The sequence below is a fragment of the Taudactylus pleione genome, unplaced genomic scaffold (assembly GCF_031769625.1).
Source record: "Taudactylus pleione unplaced genomic scaffold, aTauple2 ptg000703l, whole genome shotgun sequence".
Taxonomy (NCBI): Eukaryota; Metazoa; Chordata; class Amphibia; order Anura; family Myobatrachidae; genus Taudactylus; species Taudactylus pleione.
Genome location: NW_028285105.1, coordinates 3,600,620 through 3,618,436, shown reverse-complemented (window position 1 = coordinate 3,618,436; position 17,817 = coordinate 3,600,620). Strand labels below are relative to the sequence as shown.

Genomic DNA, 17,817 nt, shown 5'->3' with positions numbered 1-17,817 from the left:
TTGGTGCATTTTTGAAGGGGAGTGGTGCACGGAGCCTTTTCCGGATTCTTGTGGGGTTCAGGGCCTAACCAAGAACATCCTGCTTTTAGAGATTTTCCCAATTGTAGTGGCGGTTGAGCTGTGGACTAACAAGCTTTGTGTCACGGCTTGGTGTGCGCCCTGACCCGGAGTGGAGTCGGATGGCGAGTGAGGGTTCGTTTGCGGGTACTTGAAAGCAGTCGGTCTTAGGGGGGTATGACTCATGAAGGAATGGTATACACGAAAGGGTGAGACAAAGCTGGGAGATGCTGGCGGTACTCAGAGAACCAGGGTAGGCTGGGCAAATAGGGGTAGACGGTGAAACTGCAGGAACACACTGGAGCGATGGCACTTTAAGGAGCAAGGGAGCACAGAGAACTAGCTCACAGCATACGCTGTGATAGACGTTGCACTGGCAACTAAGGAGCCTCTTGACAAACCTATTAGTACCCTCAGGTAGTGCAGGATTGGCTGCTAGCCTCCCTAGCCCAGGCTGTTACCTGATTGGCCCAAATCAACATGTGGCCCAAATCCAAGATGGCCACGCCTAGTGGTCACCGTGCGGAAGCGCTGTCAGTCTCATTCCCTCTCACCTGCCTCCAGATGGAAGCCCTTAGTCTGCGGAGGCTCACAGTACCCAGCACTGCTCTCCAGGACCCTGCACCCCTGCCGGAGATGCCGCGCCAGAGCGCCCGGAGCGGTAAGGACCGCGATCTTGGCAGCCTGTCAGCCATGATCGTGACACTTTGCAATAGGCAAATCTTGTTTTGGTGATAACTTAGGCATGGTACAGGCTGGCACTAATCAGGGATGGACTTAGATCCGGCCTTACGGTTGTTTAGGCATTTGATATTGCTATGTGTGCAAATGAATATTGAGTTTAGGGCACGGCATGTTTCGGATGTTGCAAACAAGATAGCGGACGCCTTACATTGTTTTCGGTGGGAGAGGTTTCATTCGCCTGCGTCTCCTGCTAGTTTACATGGTTTAACCTGCCCCTTCCATGCCTGGCGAATCATCGCACCGGCATCAAGGGCCTCACTCTGAAGTCATTGGCACCTAGCACCTTAAAGACCTACATGGCGGTTTGGTACGATTGGCAGGGTTTTTTAGCTTCCAAGAGCGGGGGAGGTAAGATGGTTGATGATTGTATGGCAGAGATTGTCTGGAGCTGCCATGAAGGGGGTCGTTGTAAGGTTATGTCTGCAGCATTATCCGGTATCTCTAATTATCCAAGTTGCACGGTTTGGCGGATCCTGACAAATCATTTATACTAACCAAGGCATTAAAAGGGTGTGCAAGGGAGCGCTCTAACACAGGCCCCATCAATCCGGCCCTATTACAGGATTTGATTGGGACGGTAAAGGGGGTTGCTTTGGACGAGTACTAAGCGGTCCCTTTTTAGTTTAGCCTTTTCATTAGCTTACTTTACGGCTTTTAGAATGGGCGAGCTAGTTGCTGCTAATAAGACTTCTGCGCTATCAGGTTTAATGTTAAATAATGTGGTTATTAAGCCGGTATTGATCTTATGCTAAATACATAGGTCTAAGACAGATTCACTGGTCAGGGGGTGATGGATTTCTATTCATCAGGCGCATGCAGATCCCGTGATTTGTCCAGTTGCTCTTTCAGGGTGCTTTAATAATATTCGCCCTCCAGGTGGCGGGCAGTGGTGTATCTATGCTAATCTAACCCCTTTGTCCTGGTAGCGGTTTACGAGGGTGTTTCACAATTGTCTTATTGCTTTAGGTTTGTCTACAGCGCTTTGCGGGACTCATTCTTTTAGGATAGGGGCAGCAACTCGTGCAGCGATTGCAGGTGCTTGAGTTGACTCATTAAAAACAGTTAGGGTGGTGGAAGTCATATTTAAAGGGGGATCAGTTGCATTAAGTAGTTGCGCTCCTTGCAAGTTTGTTGGGAAACCCAGCGGCCTTATGCCTGCTGCCACTTTGGAGGTTGAAGGGCTTTTCAGTTTTGCCTTCAAAGAGGTTTTTTGTTATTCAACTTCATTTGGGTCATCCAACTATTGTTTGCCTTTCCTTGGGGCTAGCTTGTTGTTATATAATTGCCAATTTCTGACTAGGTGAACATTCGGACATGGTTGTCCGGGAGTGATAACTGTCGGGTGTGGTTTATGGGGCATTCCTATATATTTATTGGGCTAGCTAGCACCAATTGGCATTACAGGCCCAGCTTTTGTTGTGAGCAATTAAAGTACGTTGGTTGGTATTCCAAGAAATGCGCTAGAAGCGCCTGCTAGATGCCCTATGGGCAGCAGAGGAGAAGTTTGGGGCCCCTGGCTAGGTGGTCATTTACTTGGGAGGCAATGATTTGGGCACGTGCGTGGGGATTGAGCCGATATGGCCATTGCACGTCTGTCAGTAGCGTTGGCTGACACGTCATACAACACCGAAGTTTACGTTATGGGGAGGAGAGCATTTATAGGCCCGATGGGGTACACCTCACAGGCGCGGGGCTAGAGCTGTTCATCAGCGACCCCTGCAGTTTTCTTTATTTTCAAAAGGTTCACAGTTTGGTGGTGGGCCTGGTTCTGCGAACCAGGCTTTGGCGGGAAGCAGTGCTCCTGGGTGGCCTATTATTAGCGCAGGAGTGCCTGTGGTAGCATCTTTCCTTTGATAGCGGCAAGTTGGTCACCGCCTAAAGGGGGGACCTGGCCTCCGTTCCAAGGGAGGGGCCAAGACTGTGCCAATTAAGGGAGGATGATACTGCCTCAGATCAGTCTGCGCAGGGTGGGAATCCGCCCCTATTATTTAGTATTAGTATCTAGGCTGTGGCCTCGGAGCACTGCTTTCTTCTTGCCACCTATCCTAAAATTTCAATTTGATCAATAAATTCTGGCTGTGACCTCTTTTAATTCCATATACATGTGTCAGAGTGTTTATTTCTAGGTTTAGGCTTAAGTTAAGTTAACAAAAGGGAATAATAAAACAAATGGGTGACTTATAAGATATGTGGTAAGAGAGGGAAGAGATTAGAGGGAATGTATAGGGGAAGCTGAATAAGACAGTACAGAGCAATTAAGGGCACAACTGTAAATAAGGAGCATACTGTACATAATCACTAGAAAGTGCAAAGCTTTTTAGTAAATTAGGTTGAATAACAGAAAGTTTGCACTTGGAAAAGGAAGTACAATGTAAGGAGCGATAATGAATGTGAGGTCACATAAACATCAAAAACAAAGGTTAGAACATTATCAATGAGCAGTTTTAGGAAGCAATGGTAGCACCCAGTTATATAGGAAGCATCCAGGCAGTGTACAAAGCCGGTTGAAGAGATGGAAGGTAATAGGAACTCACAGCAGATTGCTGGATTTTGTAGCATTATTTTCAGGTACAATGTTCACTCCTGTATAACTCTAATAACAATATTTTTTTAAAGACTATGGCCCTCATTCAGAGCCACTCGCTAGCGGCAGTACGCTCGTTCCGAGCGATGTTCGCACATCTGCGCATGTGTACGGATCGTTATACGCATGCGCGAACCAGTCAGTGCGGCCGAAATTCATGTGCTCGCAATATAGCGAATGCCTGCTATTTTGAGTGACAGAATGAGGCGTATGTGGGTGGTAACAGGGGAAGGTGCTTGAAAACGGGGAGTGGAGATCAGAACGCAGGCGTGCTTAAAGGTCAAAACGGGCGTTTTATGGGTGTGCATAATTAATACAGCAGCGTCATTGACCACGTCACTGGGTTATTTTATAGCCAGAACTGCTCGCAAGATTGTGGTAGCAAAAACCAACCACAAGAATAGCGAGCAGTTCATACGCTGGTCGATGTACTCGATTAATCTAATAAATAGCGGACATGACGTATGGTGCGAGCGGCCAGGGGGCGTTTTTAACAAATAAACGAGCGTATGTTTTGCTCGCTCGTTCAGACTTAGAGGTGTGAACAGACTGCAATTTGCGAACGGATCATTTGAATAGCCACCCCTTGTTTTTGAACGAACGACCGCAAATAGCGAACGGCTCTGAATCAGGCCCTATTATCTTAAGAAAATATTATTGTGCTTATTACAAAGATCTACTGCCCACAGGGCCGTCTCTAGGGGTGTTCGACCTGAGTGGTCGAACAGGGGTGCCACTCATAGAGGGCGCACCCTTCCCCAGCATCCCGATTTCAGCATGAGCCGAAGTGGCCCGCAGGTGGTCAAATCGGGGGGTTGGGACCCTGGAATTTGAATGGATGCTGCGCGCATGTGCGCGGCATCCATTCAGTGCCGTGACAGGGCTGGGGGAAGCCCAGCTAGTGAGGCTCTTCCCCAGCCTGACATTATTTGGAGGTGTGCCATGCGGGCACGCCCCTCAAATAACGTCACGTAAGGAGGCGTGGCCTATGGTAATTAGGCCATGCCCCAATGTTGCACGCATAAGGAGCGCAGAGCATTCGGCCAGCACAGGGCGCTATTAGCCCCGGAGCCGGCCCTGACTGCCCATTCCTTTTATGCCGGCAGCCGAACCGTCATCATTAGTATCGGCACTAGCACCAGCCCCATCCTCGCTTATACTTGAGAAACAGGCTTCCCTTCCCCATATGCACATCTCAGAATTGCATGGAGCATTTGATACATGCCAATAATAATCCCACAGGTCAGGGCGGTTCAATGTGATCGTATTGTTATCACCCAATTTAACAGAAAGGCATATCCAGCCAAGTTTCGTCCAACTCGGAATAGGATGGACATACGTAAAGATCCATAAATAGGCAAACACTCGCCAATGCGTCCATGCACATAGATCTGTCCAACTCCGAATAGGTCCCACACCTGCATCCCGGCATCTAGTAACGCTATTACAGCAGTACTTTTGGACAATCATGTACCTTACACAGTGAGCGGCTGTCAGAACCCAGCAGCCACCAATGTAAATCCCGCCACAGTTAACTTTGCCGCTATCTTTGATCGCCACTTGCCATGGAAACTGATTCTAAAATAAAAAAAAAATCACACATTATTCAAGAAAGTATTACAGTCTTACCTACTCTGCTCATGGAAATAATAATGGTGCAAGTAACAAACAATTATAATCAATGTCTCGACTTCATAGATGAATATTCTGCCCACTTGCATGATGCGTGTTAACATCCGATCACTTGGCCTGATTCAGTACCGATTGTCAGGGCCAGTGCTAGACTTCTAGACACCCTAGGCAAAACTTCTACATGCGCACCCACCAAGGCCCCCCCCCTACACTCATTTAGCCCCTCAAGTGAAAATGACTTTGCACAGGTGGAGTGGCAGATAAGTTTTGTGTTAAAAAAAAATATTTATATATATATAAATATAGACTTATCCGCCACTTCACCTGTGCCAAGTCATTTTCACCTGAGGGGCTAAATGAGAACGAAGAGGGGGGTGCAGGCAGAAGTATGTATATATACACAGTATATATATATATATATATATATATATTGATATATATACAAACACAGTATCATAACTAGACCTTTTTGGGCCCCATAGCAAAATTTTTAATGGCCCCCCCCCCTAACTTAGGTCTTACACAATGCCCACAGTAGTAGTTCCTCTAAAACACTAAATGCCCACTGTAATGGTGCCCCTTATGCAATGCCCACTGTAATGGTGCCCCTTACACAGTGCCCCCAGAGGTAATAATGCCACCTGTAGTAATTCCCCTAAAAGTAATGCCCACTGTAGTAGTGCCCCCAGTGGAAATGCCCCCTGCAGTGCCCCCAGTAGTAAGGGCCCCTGTAGTGCCCCCAGTTGTAATGCCCTTGTAGTGCCCCCAGTAGTAATGCTCCCTGCAGTGCCCCAGTAGTAATGCCCCTTGAAGTGCCCCTAGTAGTAAGGGCCCTCGTAGTGCCCCCAGTTGTAGTGCTCCCAATAGTGCCCCCAGTAGTAGGCCCCTGTAGTGCCCCCAGTAGTGCCCCCAGTAGTAAGGCCCCTGTAATGCCCCAGTAGTAAGGCCCCTGTAGTGCCCCCAGTAGTAAGACCCCTGTAGTACCCCATATGATGCCACCAGTAGTAAAGCCCCTGTAGTGTCCCCAGTAGTGCCCCCAATAGTAAGGCCCCCTGTAGTGCCCCCAATAGTGAGGCCACCGTAGTGCCCTCAGTAGTAAGGCCCCTGCAATGCTTCCTGTAGTGCCCCCAGTAGTAAGCCCCCCCCCCTGCACACACACAAAAAAAAAAACAATACTTACCTTAAACCCCGCTCCAGTGCCTGCTGCCGTCCGTCCCTGGCACTCGCTCCTCAGAACTATGGGAGTGACGTCGTGACCCGGAAGCCGGAGCTCAGGAGTGAGCTCCGTTCTCCGGCTGCTGCTGGGGCCAGGGGGAGGAGAGAAGGAGTCGGGCGGCCGACAAATGGGGGGTGCAATCGCTAGGCCGGAGGGACGGGCGCCCTGTAGTGGTTGGCATCCCTAGGAAGCTGCCTAAGCTTGCCTAGTGGAAGCGCCGGCCCTGCCGATTGTAAGTGCAATTGTAAGTGCAGATGTGTTTGTGTTAGGGAGTTACACAAGGTGTACCTTTTCTGCTTTTTGTCCTCCAATGATTCTCTTCACTCTCTTTGGTCCATTGATTTCTTGAGCAACTCCACAGTTTAGGATTGGGAGAGAGTCCTTTATTAACTTTATTTCTTTTTGGAAAGACAAGGCAACCATTAGTCATTTCAATTATTTTAAGAAAAAGAGAAACCACCCAGCGCAAATCACTTAGGAGGAACAAGCAATACTGCAGCAGTATAACAAACCTCACTCAATTAGAATAAGAAACAATTGTACTGCACTAATGTACCTTTGTTGGGATATTACATTTTGTATGTAATATTAATCAATTAATAAAAAAACAAAATAAAAAACAAAAAATTTATAAAACATAAAAAATAAAACATAAAAAAAATATTTATACAATGATCAAATAAACAAATCTATCTTTTCATACCATTAAAAGGCAGGGTTTTTTTTTAAGTATATTCAGATTCAGAAGTGAATATTCAAATGCACAGTATGCTTCCACTTGCAGACCAACTTATTTAATATTGCACTATTATTAGAACAGAGCTGATCAGGCCCTTAATTAAAAACAAAAGAGTGTAAAAAGAACGTTGGTCAGGTATTATATAGCAAGAGTTCAGTAGGAATTATGGGCCTGATTCAGACCCGGTCGCTAAGCCGCGAACGCATGCTATGGCCGATAATCGCATGTTTGCGCATGCGTATACGTCAATATGCGCACGCACGAGTCACTCACTGCGCTCGGAAATTGTGTGCTCATAGTACACAGACTGGACGCCAATTTGAGTGACAGATAGTGCCGTTTGTGCGTGGTAACGGGAAGGTGCTTGTGAATAGGGGAGTCGATGTGTGAATGCAGGCGTGTCTGGGCTTCTAAGTGGCGTTTTACGGGTGTGAATAATTAGCAAAGAAGCGTCATTGTACATATCACTTAGTTGTATTTTATCCAGCAGTGATCGCAGTGCTTGTGGTGGGGTAGGGTCTACCTCAAGCACTGCGTGCAGCTCCGATGGCTCTCGATGTCACAGATTAATCACACACTTTCTGGAGATGACGAGTGCTAAGAAAGAAAGGTGGGAGTCTTATACTGGTGTGCGTTTGCTCTGCCATCGCTCTCTAAGGCATAGAGGGCGCCCTTCCACCACACAGTGCGATCGCGGCATTTGCATACCCGGCCCCTTTTGGCTGCCTGAGAGCGCAGCTTAGCGCCCGGGTTTGAATCAGCTCCTATATACGCTATCGTAGCCAGTGACCTGCAATCCAGGCTTTAACTTTATTTTGTACATGTGACTGAAAATGTTGCAAATTGTATCTAAAAAACTCAGGGCCTGATTGAGCTTGGATCGCACGTGTTCGTATGCAGCCGGTCAATGTTTGTGTTCTGCACATGAATCACAGTGCACATGCGCGAAGTGGCCGCTGTGATCGGGAAGCGATTGCAGTGAGCACTCAGTCCAATCGCACAGTGATTGACATGAAGTGACCGTTTGAGGGTGGAGAGGGGGGTGGTCAAAGGAAGGCAGGCGTGCCAGTGCGTTTGAACGCTGTTACAGGGGCGTGCATAATGAAGCCCTTGCAATTGCATACGCTGGCAGAGGTCTAGGTGGCAACAGGAAGTTTAGCAGTTTGTGAGGTAGTGTCAGGTCAACCACATCTGTGCGAATGGTTCCAATTTTACTCAAAGTTCACGATGTTTCTCTGACTTGCTGATGGGAAGTGGGCGGATTAATACAGTGATGGGCGTATTGTTATAGTGCTGCGGTTGGCATACAATTGCACTCATTAGCATATTTTCGCAGCTAGCTGATGCATGTGAAAGCAGCCGTGCGATCCAAGCTGAATCAGGCCCTCATGTAGCAATATGTCCGCCCTTTGTTTTTCGCTGTATAGATAAAAACTTATGTAACCAGTCTCAATAAGCCTGTACACCTGCTAGCAGCCAAACCATTAAAGTATAGATGTACATGGAACTCTTGCTACATAATACCTGACCAACGTTCTTTTTACACTCTTTTGTCTTTAATTAAGGGCCTGATCAGCTCTTTTCTAATAGTCGTATTGAAGAAGAAAGAAAAGAAAAAAGAAAAACTCTATTTTGTGAGCACTCGTTATAAAGATGAAATATCTTAAAACATAACTTTTAATCTAGTCAAGATAAAATACAAGTCTCTCTATAAAAAAGACAAAAGACAAAACATATAACATATAACATAAGACAACCCAGATGGGAAAAATCTGACGGGTATATTCATTACAATCTACACAATCATAGGTAGTTGAGTGCAATGACCCATATAAAGAGTACTATATATATGTATCCCATCAGGGTAGGCAAGAAGATTAGTCACCTCCACATGTGACCTATGTAGGCATAGTTAAAATAAAATGTTTACACAAGCGGCGAAAATGTAAAGCAGTAGTAAACCATACATTGCTATATTGGCACAGTTAAATAGATACCAGTTTGTATGATTTAACTCCTCATAAGAATGAAATATCAGGACGGTTGGGAAAAGTACTGCCACCTATAATTCTACTTCTCCTCACTTAGCTATTAGCCATCAATGAGGAGTGAGGGATCATCCAGGGGCAGTAGTAAACCCCTAGAAACAACAGTGTAACCGTAACGTTACTCAAAATTTTGCTTCTGCTTTTGAGGGTCTTACATATAGCATTGGACCCCCAATGAGAGAGTTACTATAAATGAGATAGTCATCAGCTAATAGAAAAGATAGAAAGAATTAGCAGATTAATATAAACCTACTGTTTCGTCATCCTCTGTAAGTCAATCTATCAGTGAATGCATGATATTTACCACAAGGGGCATGTCTTATGTAATGACAGAAATAACAATCCTGGACTGATAGTACATATGGTATATAAATCAATTCTATATGTTAGAGTACCCATGCCATGGGCTAATGGTATGAGTGGGAAAACGATGTCAGAAAAAAGGCTGTAGCAAGTGTCAGAAGTCTATCCTACCGTGCAGTATTACATGTATAATGCCCTGCTAGGTGATTCAACAATGTCCCACACACATATAACGGGGATAATCGCCGCACAGCGATTAATCATGTCCCCAGTGAATAAAGGAAGCAAGGAAGCAATCATCCAAATGAACATATAGGTAAGAAAGATATAAAAACTGGTAGTAAGGGTGTATATATATATAGATTTGTTTATGTGATTATTGTATACATTGTTTTTTTATATTTTATGTTTTATTTAAATTATTCTATAAAGTAGTCCACTTATTTTTTCAAGAGCTGAATACTGGGGCATCCATGTGGCATGAAGTATTCTCACTTTTTTTTTTTCATTGTACAGTGGGCCTGATTCAGAGCCGGACACTATTTGCAGACGGTCCTTCTAAAAAAGGGGCCAGATATTTAAATTGAGCGCTCGCTCTTTGCGGTGTGTTGACGCCTCTATGTCTGAGCGAGCGAACGAAACATGCGCTTGCCATTTTGTAAATACGCCCCTTGGCCGCCTGCATCACACGTCATCTCCGCTATTTATTAGATTAATCGAGTACATCGAAAGGCGTATGAACTGCTCGCTATTCTTGTGGTAGCATTTTCCTACCGCAATCATGCGATTAGTTCAGGCTAAAAGACAACCAAGTGACGTGGTCGATGACGCTGCTTTGTTAATTATGCACACCCATTAAACGCCCGTTTTGACCATTTGGCACGCCTGCGTTCGGATCTCCAGTCCCCATTTTCAAGCACCTTCCCCTGTTACCACCCACAAACGCCTCATTCTGTCACTCAAATTAGCAGGCATTCGCTACTTTGCGAGCACACGATTTCCGACCGCACTGACTGGTTGGCGCATGCGCATTACAACCCATACGCATGCGCAGATGTGCAAACATCGCTCGGAGCGAACGAGCGGCCGCTTATGAGCGGCTCTGAATCAGGCCCAGTTTACCAAGAATATCCTGTATCACCACAGTTCATGCTACTTTCTGTATTAGCATTTTTAGTGTGCTATTATGTAGTGTATGTGGCCCACCACCATGTATAACCAAACAAATGTCGCCCTCCATACTGAAGGATTTGGACAACGCTGCTTTCTATGGTCACCAAGCTCCTGAGAGGCTGTTTATAACCCAATAATTTTAAGCAAGTAGTACATTACCTACAAACATATATATGGAGGACTTGGGTGTGTTTTGAACTTACCTGCCTCAACGTCGTAGTTTACTGCATTACTTTCCTCTGCATAGAAAAAGAGATTAGTTATTGGATACTAAGAGCAGAACACTGGTGAATGGTGGCATTGATTGCATTAATTATGCACACTGTGTAAACTCACAAGCCTAGACCAGACATTGTTATGTTCCTGACTACGTTATCAATAAAACAGATTAACGTAAATATAAGATAAGAGAGGACCTACTGTCAAAACAAGTCTGTCTATAAATGGTCAGATCTAGCTGGATCGGTATGATTTACTGCCCGGCAGAGGTGAAGATCCCGACTGCGCTGAAGGTAAGTATGAACTAACCTAACCCTCCCTTAGGTGTGCCTAACCCTAACCCCCCTCTAAGTGCCTAAACCTAACCCCCCCTTCCCCGCTGCCTAAACCTAAGTCTCCCGTGGGGGTGCCTAACCCTAACCTCCTCATGGGGGTGCCTAACCCAACCCCCCCTTCCCCTAGCTTAAACCTAATCCTCCCAGGGGGGTGCCTAACCCAAAGTTCCCCCGGGAGCCCCTAATCTAACCGTCCCCCCTGCGGCTGTCCGCAAATGGTGCCCGACTTACCTTCGATCGGTTAGCCGGGTATTGGGCTCCCGGCATAGGAATTTAACCCTTGCCGGGATTAAACAGTCGGGAAGCTGGCTATCGGGATTCCGTCCATTGGCTTCCCGACTGCTTCCCGATCTAGTGACAGACTGTAACTTCACTTCTGTGTGATATATTTTATGGAGGTTTACTAAAACATGGTTAAGTTCAGTGATATTGCCAAATCCAAGAATTTTCTCATTGGTTCCATTGTGCAGGAATACACCTAATAACAATCTAGTAAACAGTATACCATGTAGAGCATCACAGAGTTACCAGTTACTGATGCCAACCACAGAATGTTATTTTTGGTACTAGCTATCAGGGGGTACATTGATTAGTTTGAAACTAATGGGACCAGTATCAAACATGGCAGTCACCAGATAATGAATAGATACATATTCATATAAGTAGAGAAATTAATTCAAAGTGGGAGATAGGAGAGTAAATAAGTTACAGATAGATCAGATATGTTGGAGTGTGGATGGGTAAGTTTGTATAGCCAGGGAGGAGGAGTTGGGTGAAATGAAGGCATTCCTACTGAATTCCAGAAGAATTGTACTGCAGAAACAACAAAATTACTGTAATGACCTAGAAGAGGGTATCTATTTCCAGTGGGGCTATTTGCTGTGTGGAGGAGATAACCATAGTTTGCATTCTGCAAAAGGACTTGAATTTTGCACCAGCTCACAGCCGGTGGACACTAGATCTTGTCCTGTTTAATGCAACAAAACACTTCTAATACATTCAGCATGGATTGCAACTGCTAAAGCGTACGCAGATGGGCAATTGTTGCATACTGTGCATGCATCGCAGTGCGTGTAGGCTACACTGTGATTACACAGAGCACAGTATGTCATCGTAGAGTGAGTGACACATAGTCAGCGTTTGGTGGTGGTGGAGAGTGGTTGGAGAAACACAGGTGTGCCTGTCCATTTGAATGCCGTTACATGGGCGTGCCTAAATTAGCCACTGCTACTGCATACACAGCTTGAGTACTTACTGCGTGCAACGAGGCTAGCAATTTCTAAGTAAGGTCAGGGCTGCTATAGTTGTGCGTAAGGGGCCACCGGTGGCGCTCGATGTTTCCGATGTATATGCAGGACTGCAAAGTATTACAGATGTGATACAGCGATAGTTGGAGGCAGTGGGTGTCTCTATGCTGGCGATAGCATTCATTAGCATATTTTCGCTGCAGACCTGTGCGCGATTACAGAGCTGCGATCGCAATAGTGATCCGTAATGAATCAGGCCCAGACAACGGACAGTGATTCCTCCAAATCCTCAATTGGATCCACTGCTCTCTCTGACCCTCTGCGTTGTGTGGGATTAAGACTAATTAACATGATTAGGACACCCTGGAGGCCCTAGTATAATAGCATACCTCCCAACAGTCTCATGACCAGCTTCTATTGGAGAGGGTTGAGCCTCACTGATAAGCAACGCTCTTAAGTGGAAAGTACAGTAGGTAAATTGGGCAGATTGTGGTGGGTATTTATGCGATTGGCTTCATTTTTAAACGTTCAGTTTGCATGGAAACGTTTTTTCCTAGATGCTAGTCTTATCATATTTGTAATGTTTTAACTGGGAATCCAGAACAATTACTAAACAATGCATAAATAAATCTTTAAAAGTTTTGTACAACAAGAAAATTTTAATAGTGATAGTTTTCAATTAGTGGACGTTCAAATGCATTTTATATCATTTTTATGCATCTTTGCTGCCCCTATACTTGTGCTTGGTTTGCAGCCTATACGTGGTGCAAAGGACACCTGGAAACTGGCATATTTAGTACGCTTCTGCATAGACCACAGTTACATCAACATTTCCTTACTGATTTCTGCCTATATAAGAACCCCCAGTTGTGCCTATTGAGTTGCAAGTGTAGATGAACTTGAAATACATACGACTCTTCATTACCCATACTTACAGTACATACTCTTGGTTCCAGAGCATGAGCAGTGCAAAAACACACAAGATACGCTCCATAAATAGGCATCTGTTTAACTCTTCATCAAACCCAATCTTCTCTAATATCTTGTTTAATCTTTCAGGACTATATTTACAGGATCATTGGTCGTTCAGTAAACACCTCTGATCCCCTACCCAACAAGGACACAGCTATACCGAAGCTAAAACTTCAACACTCTTTACTTACTACTAACTTCTTGAATCTCAATCAGGGCCGGACCGACAGATACTCTAGCTTCGCAGCTACATAAAGTGCCGAGCAGAGACACTCTACGTAGGCTTAAAAGGCTTCTAACTTGTTAAATGGGGCCCTATTAACAGTCTATTACCTTAGCACATACCTGACAACGCTGAAAGGTTGTGTGGCATTTAAAATCAAGCAATTTTTAGCTAGTCTGTTTCACATTTTGCCTGACAATATTCTGTATCTGGGGGTCACAAACCAAATATGTGAAAACTGCAGAAAAATAGACTTTTAGGGCCTCATTTATCAACGAGTTTTATCATACGCAATGAGTGATCAAACTTGTTGCGTATGATAACGGTGCTCCAGCCAATCAGCTCCTAATTGTCACCTGTTTAAAAAATTACAGTTGGACTTTCAGTTCTGGTCTGATGGAGTGAGGAAGCCGCTGGCTCCGGCTTCGACTCCGATCGCCGGGATATACCTTTTCAAGGCATTCACTTGCCTCCATTTGCCACCCGCTCTGCTCCCTGACTCCCCTTGCACAGCATGGACCGCTTCGTCTACTTTGCTCTGCAGACGCCGCAGCAGCAGACTCGCCAAGAGAAACGGCGCACGTCTGGCAATATGTCACCGGCTACTGGCCCTGATCCTGCCTCCAACTCAAAAAAGCTGTTGCGGAGACGGACATCTCTATTGTGACCCAGGTAAGCCATCCACCTGTTTCCCCTGTTACCTATGGGGATGTGGTGGAGGCTATATAAGCTGCCATGGCCCCACTATTAACTCAGGCTGTGCATGATATATTACAGCAGTTACAGCACCTTACACAAAGGGTCTCACACACAGAGAATCAGATAGGCGCTGCTGTGCATGATGTTGAGAATCTCAACCAAGTCGTGAAAAAGCTCACTTCATAAAATCAACAAATGCATAATAAATTGGACGATATGGAAAACCGTTCCCGCAGGAATAATATAAGACTAGTGGGATTACCTGAATCTGTTAAAGGAGCCTCTTTGGTGCACTTTGTATGCAACACATTACCCTCCCTGTTGGGGATTGTTCGGGAGTGCAGTGGCTAAGTCATTGAAAGAGTTCATAGGGTTGGACCCCCCCCTTCCCCAAATAAACCAGGACCCAGAGTCACCCTCTTCAAATGCCTCAACTACCTCCACAAGGTTGCGTTTTGGTCAGCTTCATATCAAAGATCTGACATGGGAAGGTCACAAACTATTCCGTGGAATTAACCAAGCCAGGAAAGCGTTCTCACCTACATGTTCGAAGTTAATCTCAGAAGGCCGTAAATTCAGTTTATTGTATCCAGCTCGCCTCCGCGTCTACGATGGATCTTCTCACATCGACTTCACTACGCCAGCTGACGCCTCAGCATACTTGGAGGAACTGACTCAAGCTGCGGATGCTGATATCAGCGACTCTCCTACTGGCTAAGTCACATTACACCAAATGCCTGATAGATTCCTCGTGCACTGATGTTTACATCCTTAGTCTATTACTTGTTGTAGTATTGTATTTCGCGTGCCTCCTTTCACAATACTAATGTCTAGATTTATTATTGCTTATAATTTATGATAACACATATCTGAATATTTTGTGTTTAAATATTTGCTTCCTGATCACTCCACTAATGTGTTGATTCCCTTAGTTACATTTACGGCTCATTATTTCATATCCGAGCACGGCTTGGTGCTATATGCTTACCATTTTGTTCAAAGTCCCAGTGGTTATGTCAGAACTCGCCCTCACGCCTACTGGTAACTATTGCCGTATTTGTAGGTTGTTACTTGCATTTTTCCAGATTAGTTTCCTGGAAGTACGGGGTAACTACCGTGTATCCATGCAAATTTCGTTTTCATTATTGTATATGGTTTTACGTATGTTTTTGTCCCCCTTGTCTTGTCACCCCCTCCTCCTCTCCTTCCCTTTCTTTCCTCCCCCTTTCCCCTCTATAGGTTTGCTACTCTGACTTTATGTTCTGATTGGTCTATGACATACAGTATATTCTTTTTCTGTTATACCATGACTGAAAATAGGCACTATAGTTGTGGGTGGCTTCAAAACCCTGGCAAAACAGGAAAATTCTCCTTTATTTAAATAAACAAAACATATATTTGGTGTTTTTACAGGAGACTCATTTGGTCCCTTAGGAAATCATGAAACTAAACATACTCAATTGGCGGGTCCTAGGATCCAGTTTCTTTAATTCTAAAGCCTGTGGGGTTGCCATATTAATTAAACGCCATATCCCAGTAGAAATTTTACAATCTCACATTTAGCCACATGGTAGATTTGTGACACTATCTCTTAAAATTAAAGGCTGCGCATATCTACTCCAATATTTATGCCCAAATAAAGTATTTTTTCAGAAGTTACTAGCTCATCGAACTCCACTATATCAGACTCCTTTGATTTTATGTGGGTATTTTAACCTAATTTATTCCAAAATTTTGGACAAATCCCAACACCTTCGTCGTCCCCCTTTTTTTACCTAAGCTGGGAATCCCTTCTACAACCCAACATCTTCAATCCATAGATGTTTGGAGAGCCCTACACCCGATTTACAGAGATTATTCTTGCTTATCTGCTGCCCACCATACTCTCTCCAGAATAGATTACATTTTGGTATCACAAACAATATTCCCCAACAGCATAGATTCCCAAATGGAAGCTATCTCAGTTTCTGACCATGCTTTGATCACTGCCACTCTGCATATTCCTGAACTTTTTGGATCCTCAAAATCTTGGAAATTTCCATCTTATTTTGCCAAATCCACTAGGTTCAGACAGAGACTGGAAACTATTTGTGAGAAATAAAAAAATGACAATATCTTGCATCTCGAGAAAACCCCACTTCTGTTTTGGATGATGGCTAAAGATGTTATCAGAGGTGCAATAATCTCTTACGTCTCAGCCACAAACGCAAAATATTCCACGCAATATTTGAATTTCCAGTTAGCTCTTACAACAGCGTTTCAACAATACAAAACCAACCCGTCCCCTCACACTAAACAACTTTATGTCTTGGCTAAGACACAATTTGACGAATTTATGGAGGGATTGGAGGAAAGATATCTTTTCTCTGTTAACCACCATTTCTACAAATTCGGCAACAAAACAGGGAAACTCTTTACTAATCTACTTAAAGGATCCCGTTCCCCTACGGTAGTTCATCCACTCAAAACTAATCAAGGTTCTCTCACAACATCCAACAACAATGCTCAAACAGCACAGACAAATGTAATTTTATCATTAGACGCCAAAAAGGCATTCAACCTAATTGAATGGAAAACACTTATTTAAGACACTCTCCCGCTTTGAATTTCCTTATCCCTTCATAAAAATTTTGAGAAACCTATATTATAGGCCTCAAACACAAATTTCCTGCAATGGTTTTACTTCTTCCTCTATTTCTATCTAGAAAGGGACAAGGCAGGGATTCCCATTTCCCCTTTCCTGTTTGCTGTGGCTCTAGAGCCCTTGGTGATAGCCCTACGAGCTTCACCTCTCTTCCAAGATATTAAAGTTTGAAATGTTGATCTGAAAGTGTCCCTGTTTGCAGATGACATGCTTCTCTTCATCTCAAACCCTACTTCCTCCATACCAGAAATCATTGAAGTTGATAGATTCTTTTGGCAGAATTGCTGGATACCGCATCAATATCACCAAATCTGAGTTATTGTTATTATCAACAAACCTGACACTCCGTCTTCTTCTCATTCCCCTTTATCTCCATTTAAAATGGCTCCTAATAAAATTACTTACTTAGGGGTTCAAATTACAGCCAATTTCACTAAACTTTAGAAGGAAAATTTTTCTCCCATGATTTCCAGGATTTTGACTTTATTAGATAATTGGAAATTACTTCCTCTCTCTATCCTTAGGCAGGGTGGCGGTGCTCAAGAGCATTATTTTCAAAAATCTTTTACCTGATGCAGATGTTACCGATATCTTTGATTTTACCTGCTTGCGCAAGGCTATGATCAACTTCATCTGGAGTGCGAAAAAAAAACGAAAATTGCCATGATCAAACTTATAACACCTAGAAAAATTCCATATCCAGATTTTGCTTCGTAATCGCTTTCTGTATTATTTATATATGCAATAGATTGGATTCTGGGCAAAAAGACATTTACTGACATTAAGTTGGATGGTGCTCTCTTCTCCCGATTCTCCCCAGGTGCCCTACTTCATTCAAAATCCTCTGACATCCCCCCAAATATTCTCCAAAATTAGTTATTTCATGACATTTATTATGCATGGCTTTCTCTGAACAGGAGATTTAAGAGGAAGGAATCCATCCTTTTCCTCTTATGTTCCTCTCTGGGGCAACCCAACCTTT

The 17,817-nt window shown here is 44.3% G+C and overlaps 1 protein-coding gene across 1 annotated transcript in view; it reads right to left on the bottom strand.

The window, feature by feature from the left end:
* Nucleotides 1-17,817, bottom strand: part of CFI (complement factor I) — a 79,690-nt gene that overhangs the window by 11,214 nt on the left and 50,659 nt on the right. Inside the window, exons 9-11 of the mRNA XM_088456387.1 lie at nt 10,700-10,735; nt 6,522-6,631; nt 4,860-4,963 (exon numbers count right to left, since the gene is read on the bottom strand). Of these exons, the coding sequence (XP_088312513.1) occupies nt 4,860-4,963; nt 6,522-6,631; nt 10,700-10,735 (250 nt within the window). The remainder of the gene's footprint in view (nt 1-4,859; nt 4,964-6,521; nt 6,632-10,699; nt 10,736-17,817) is intronic.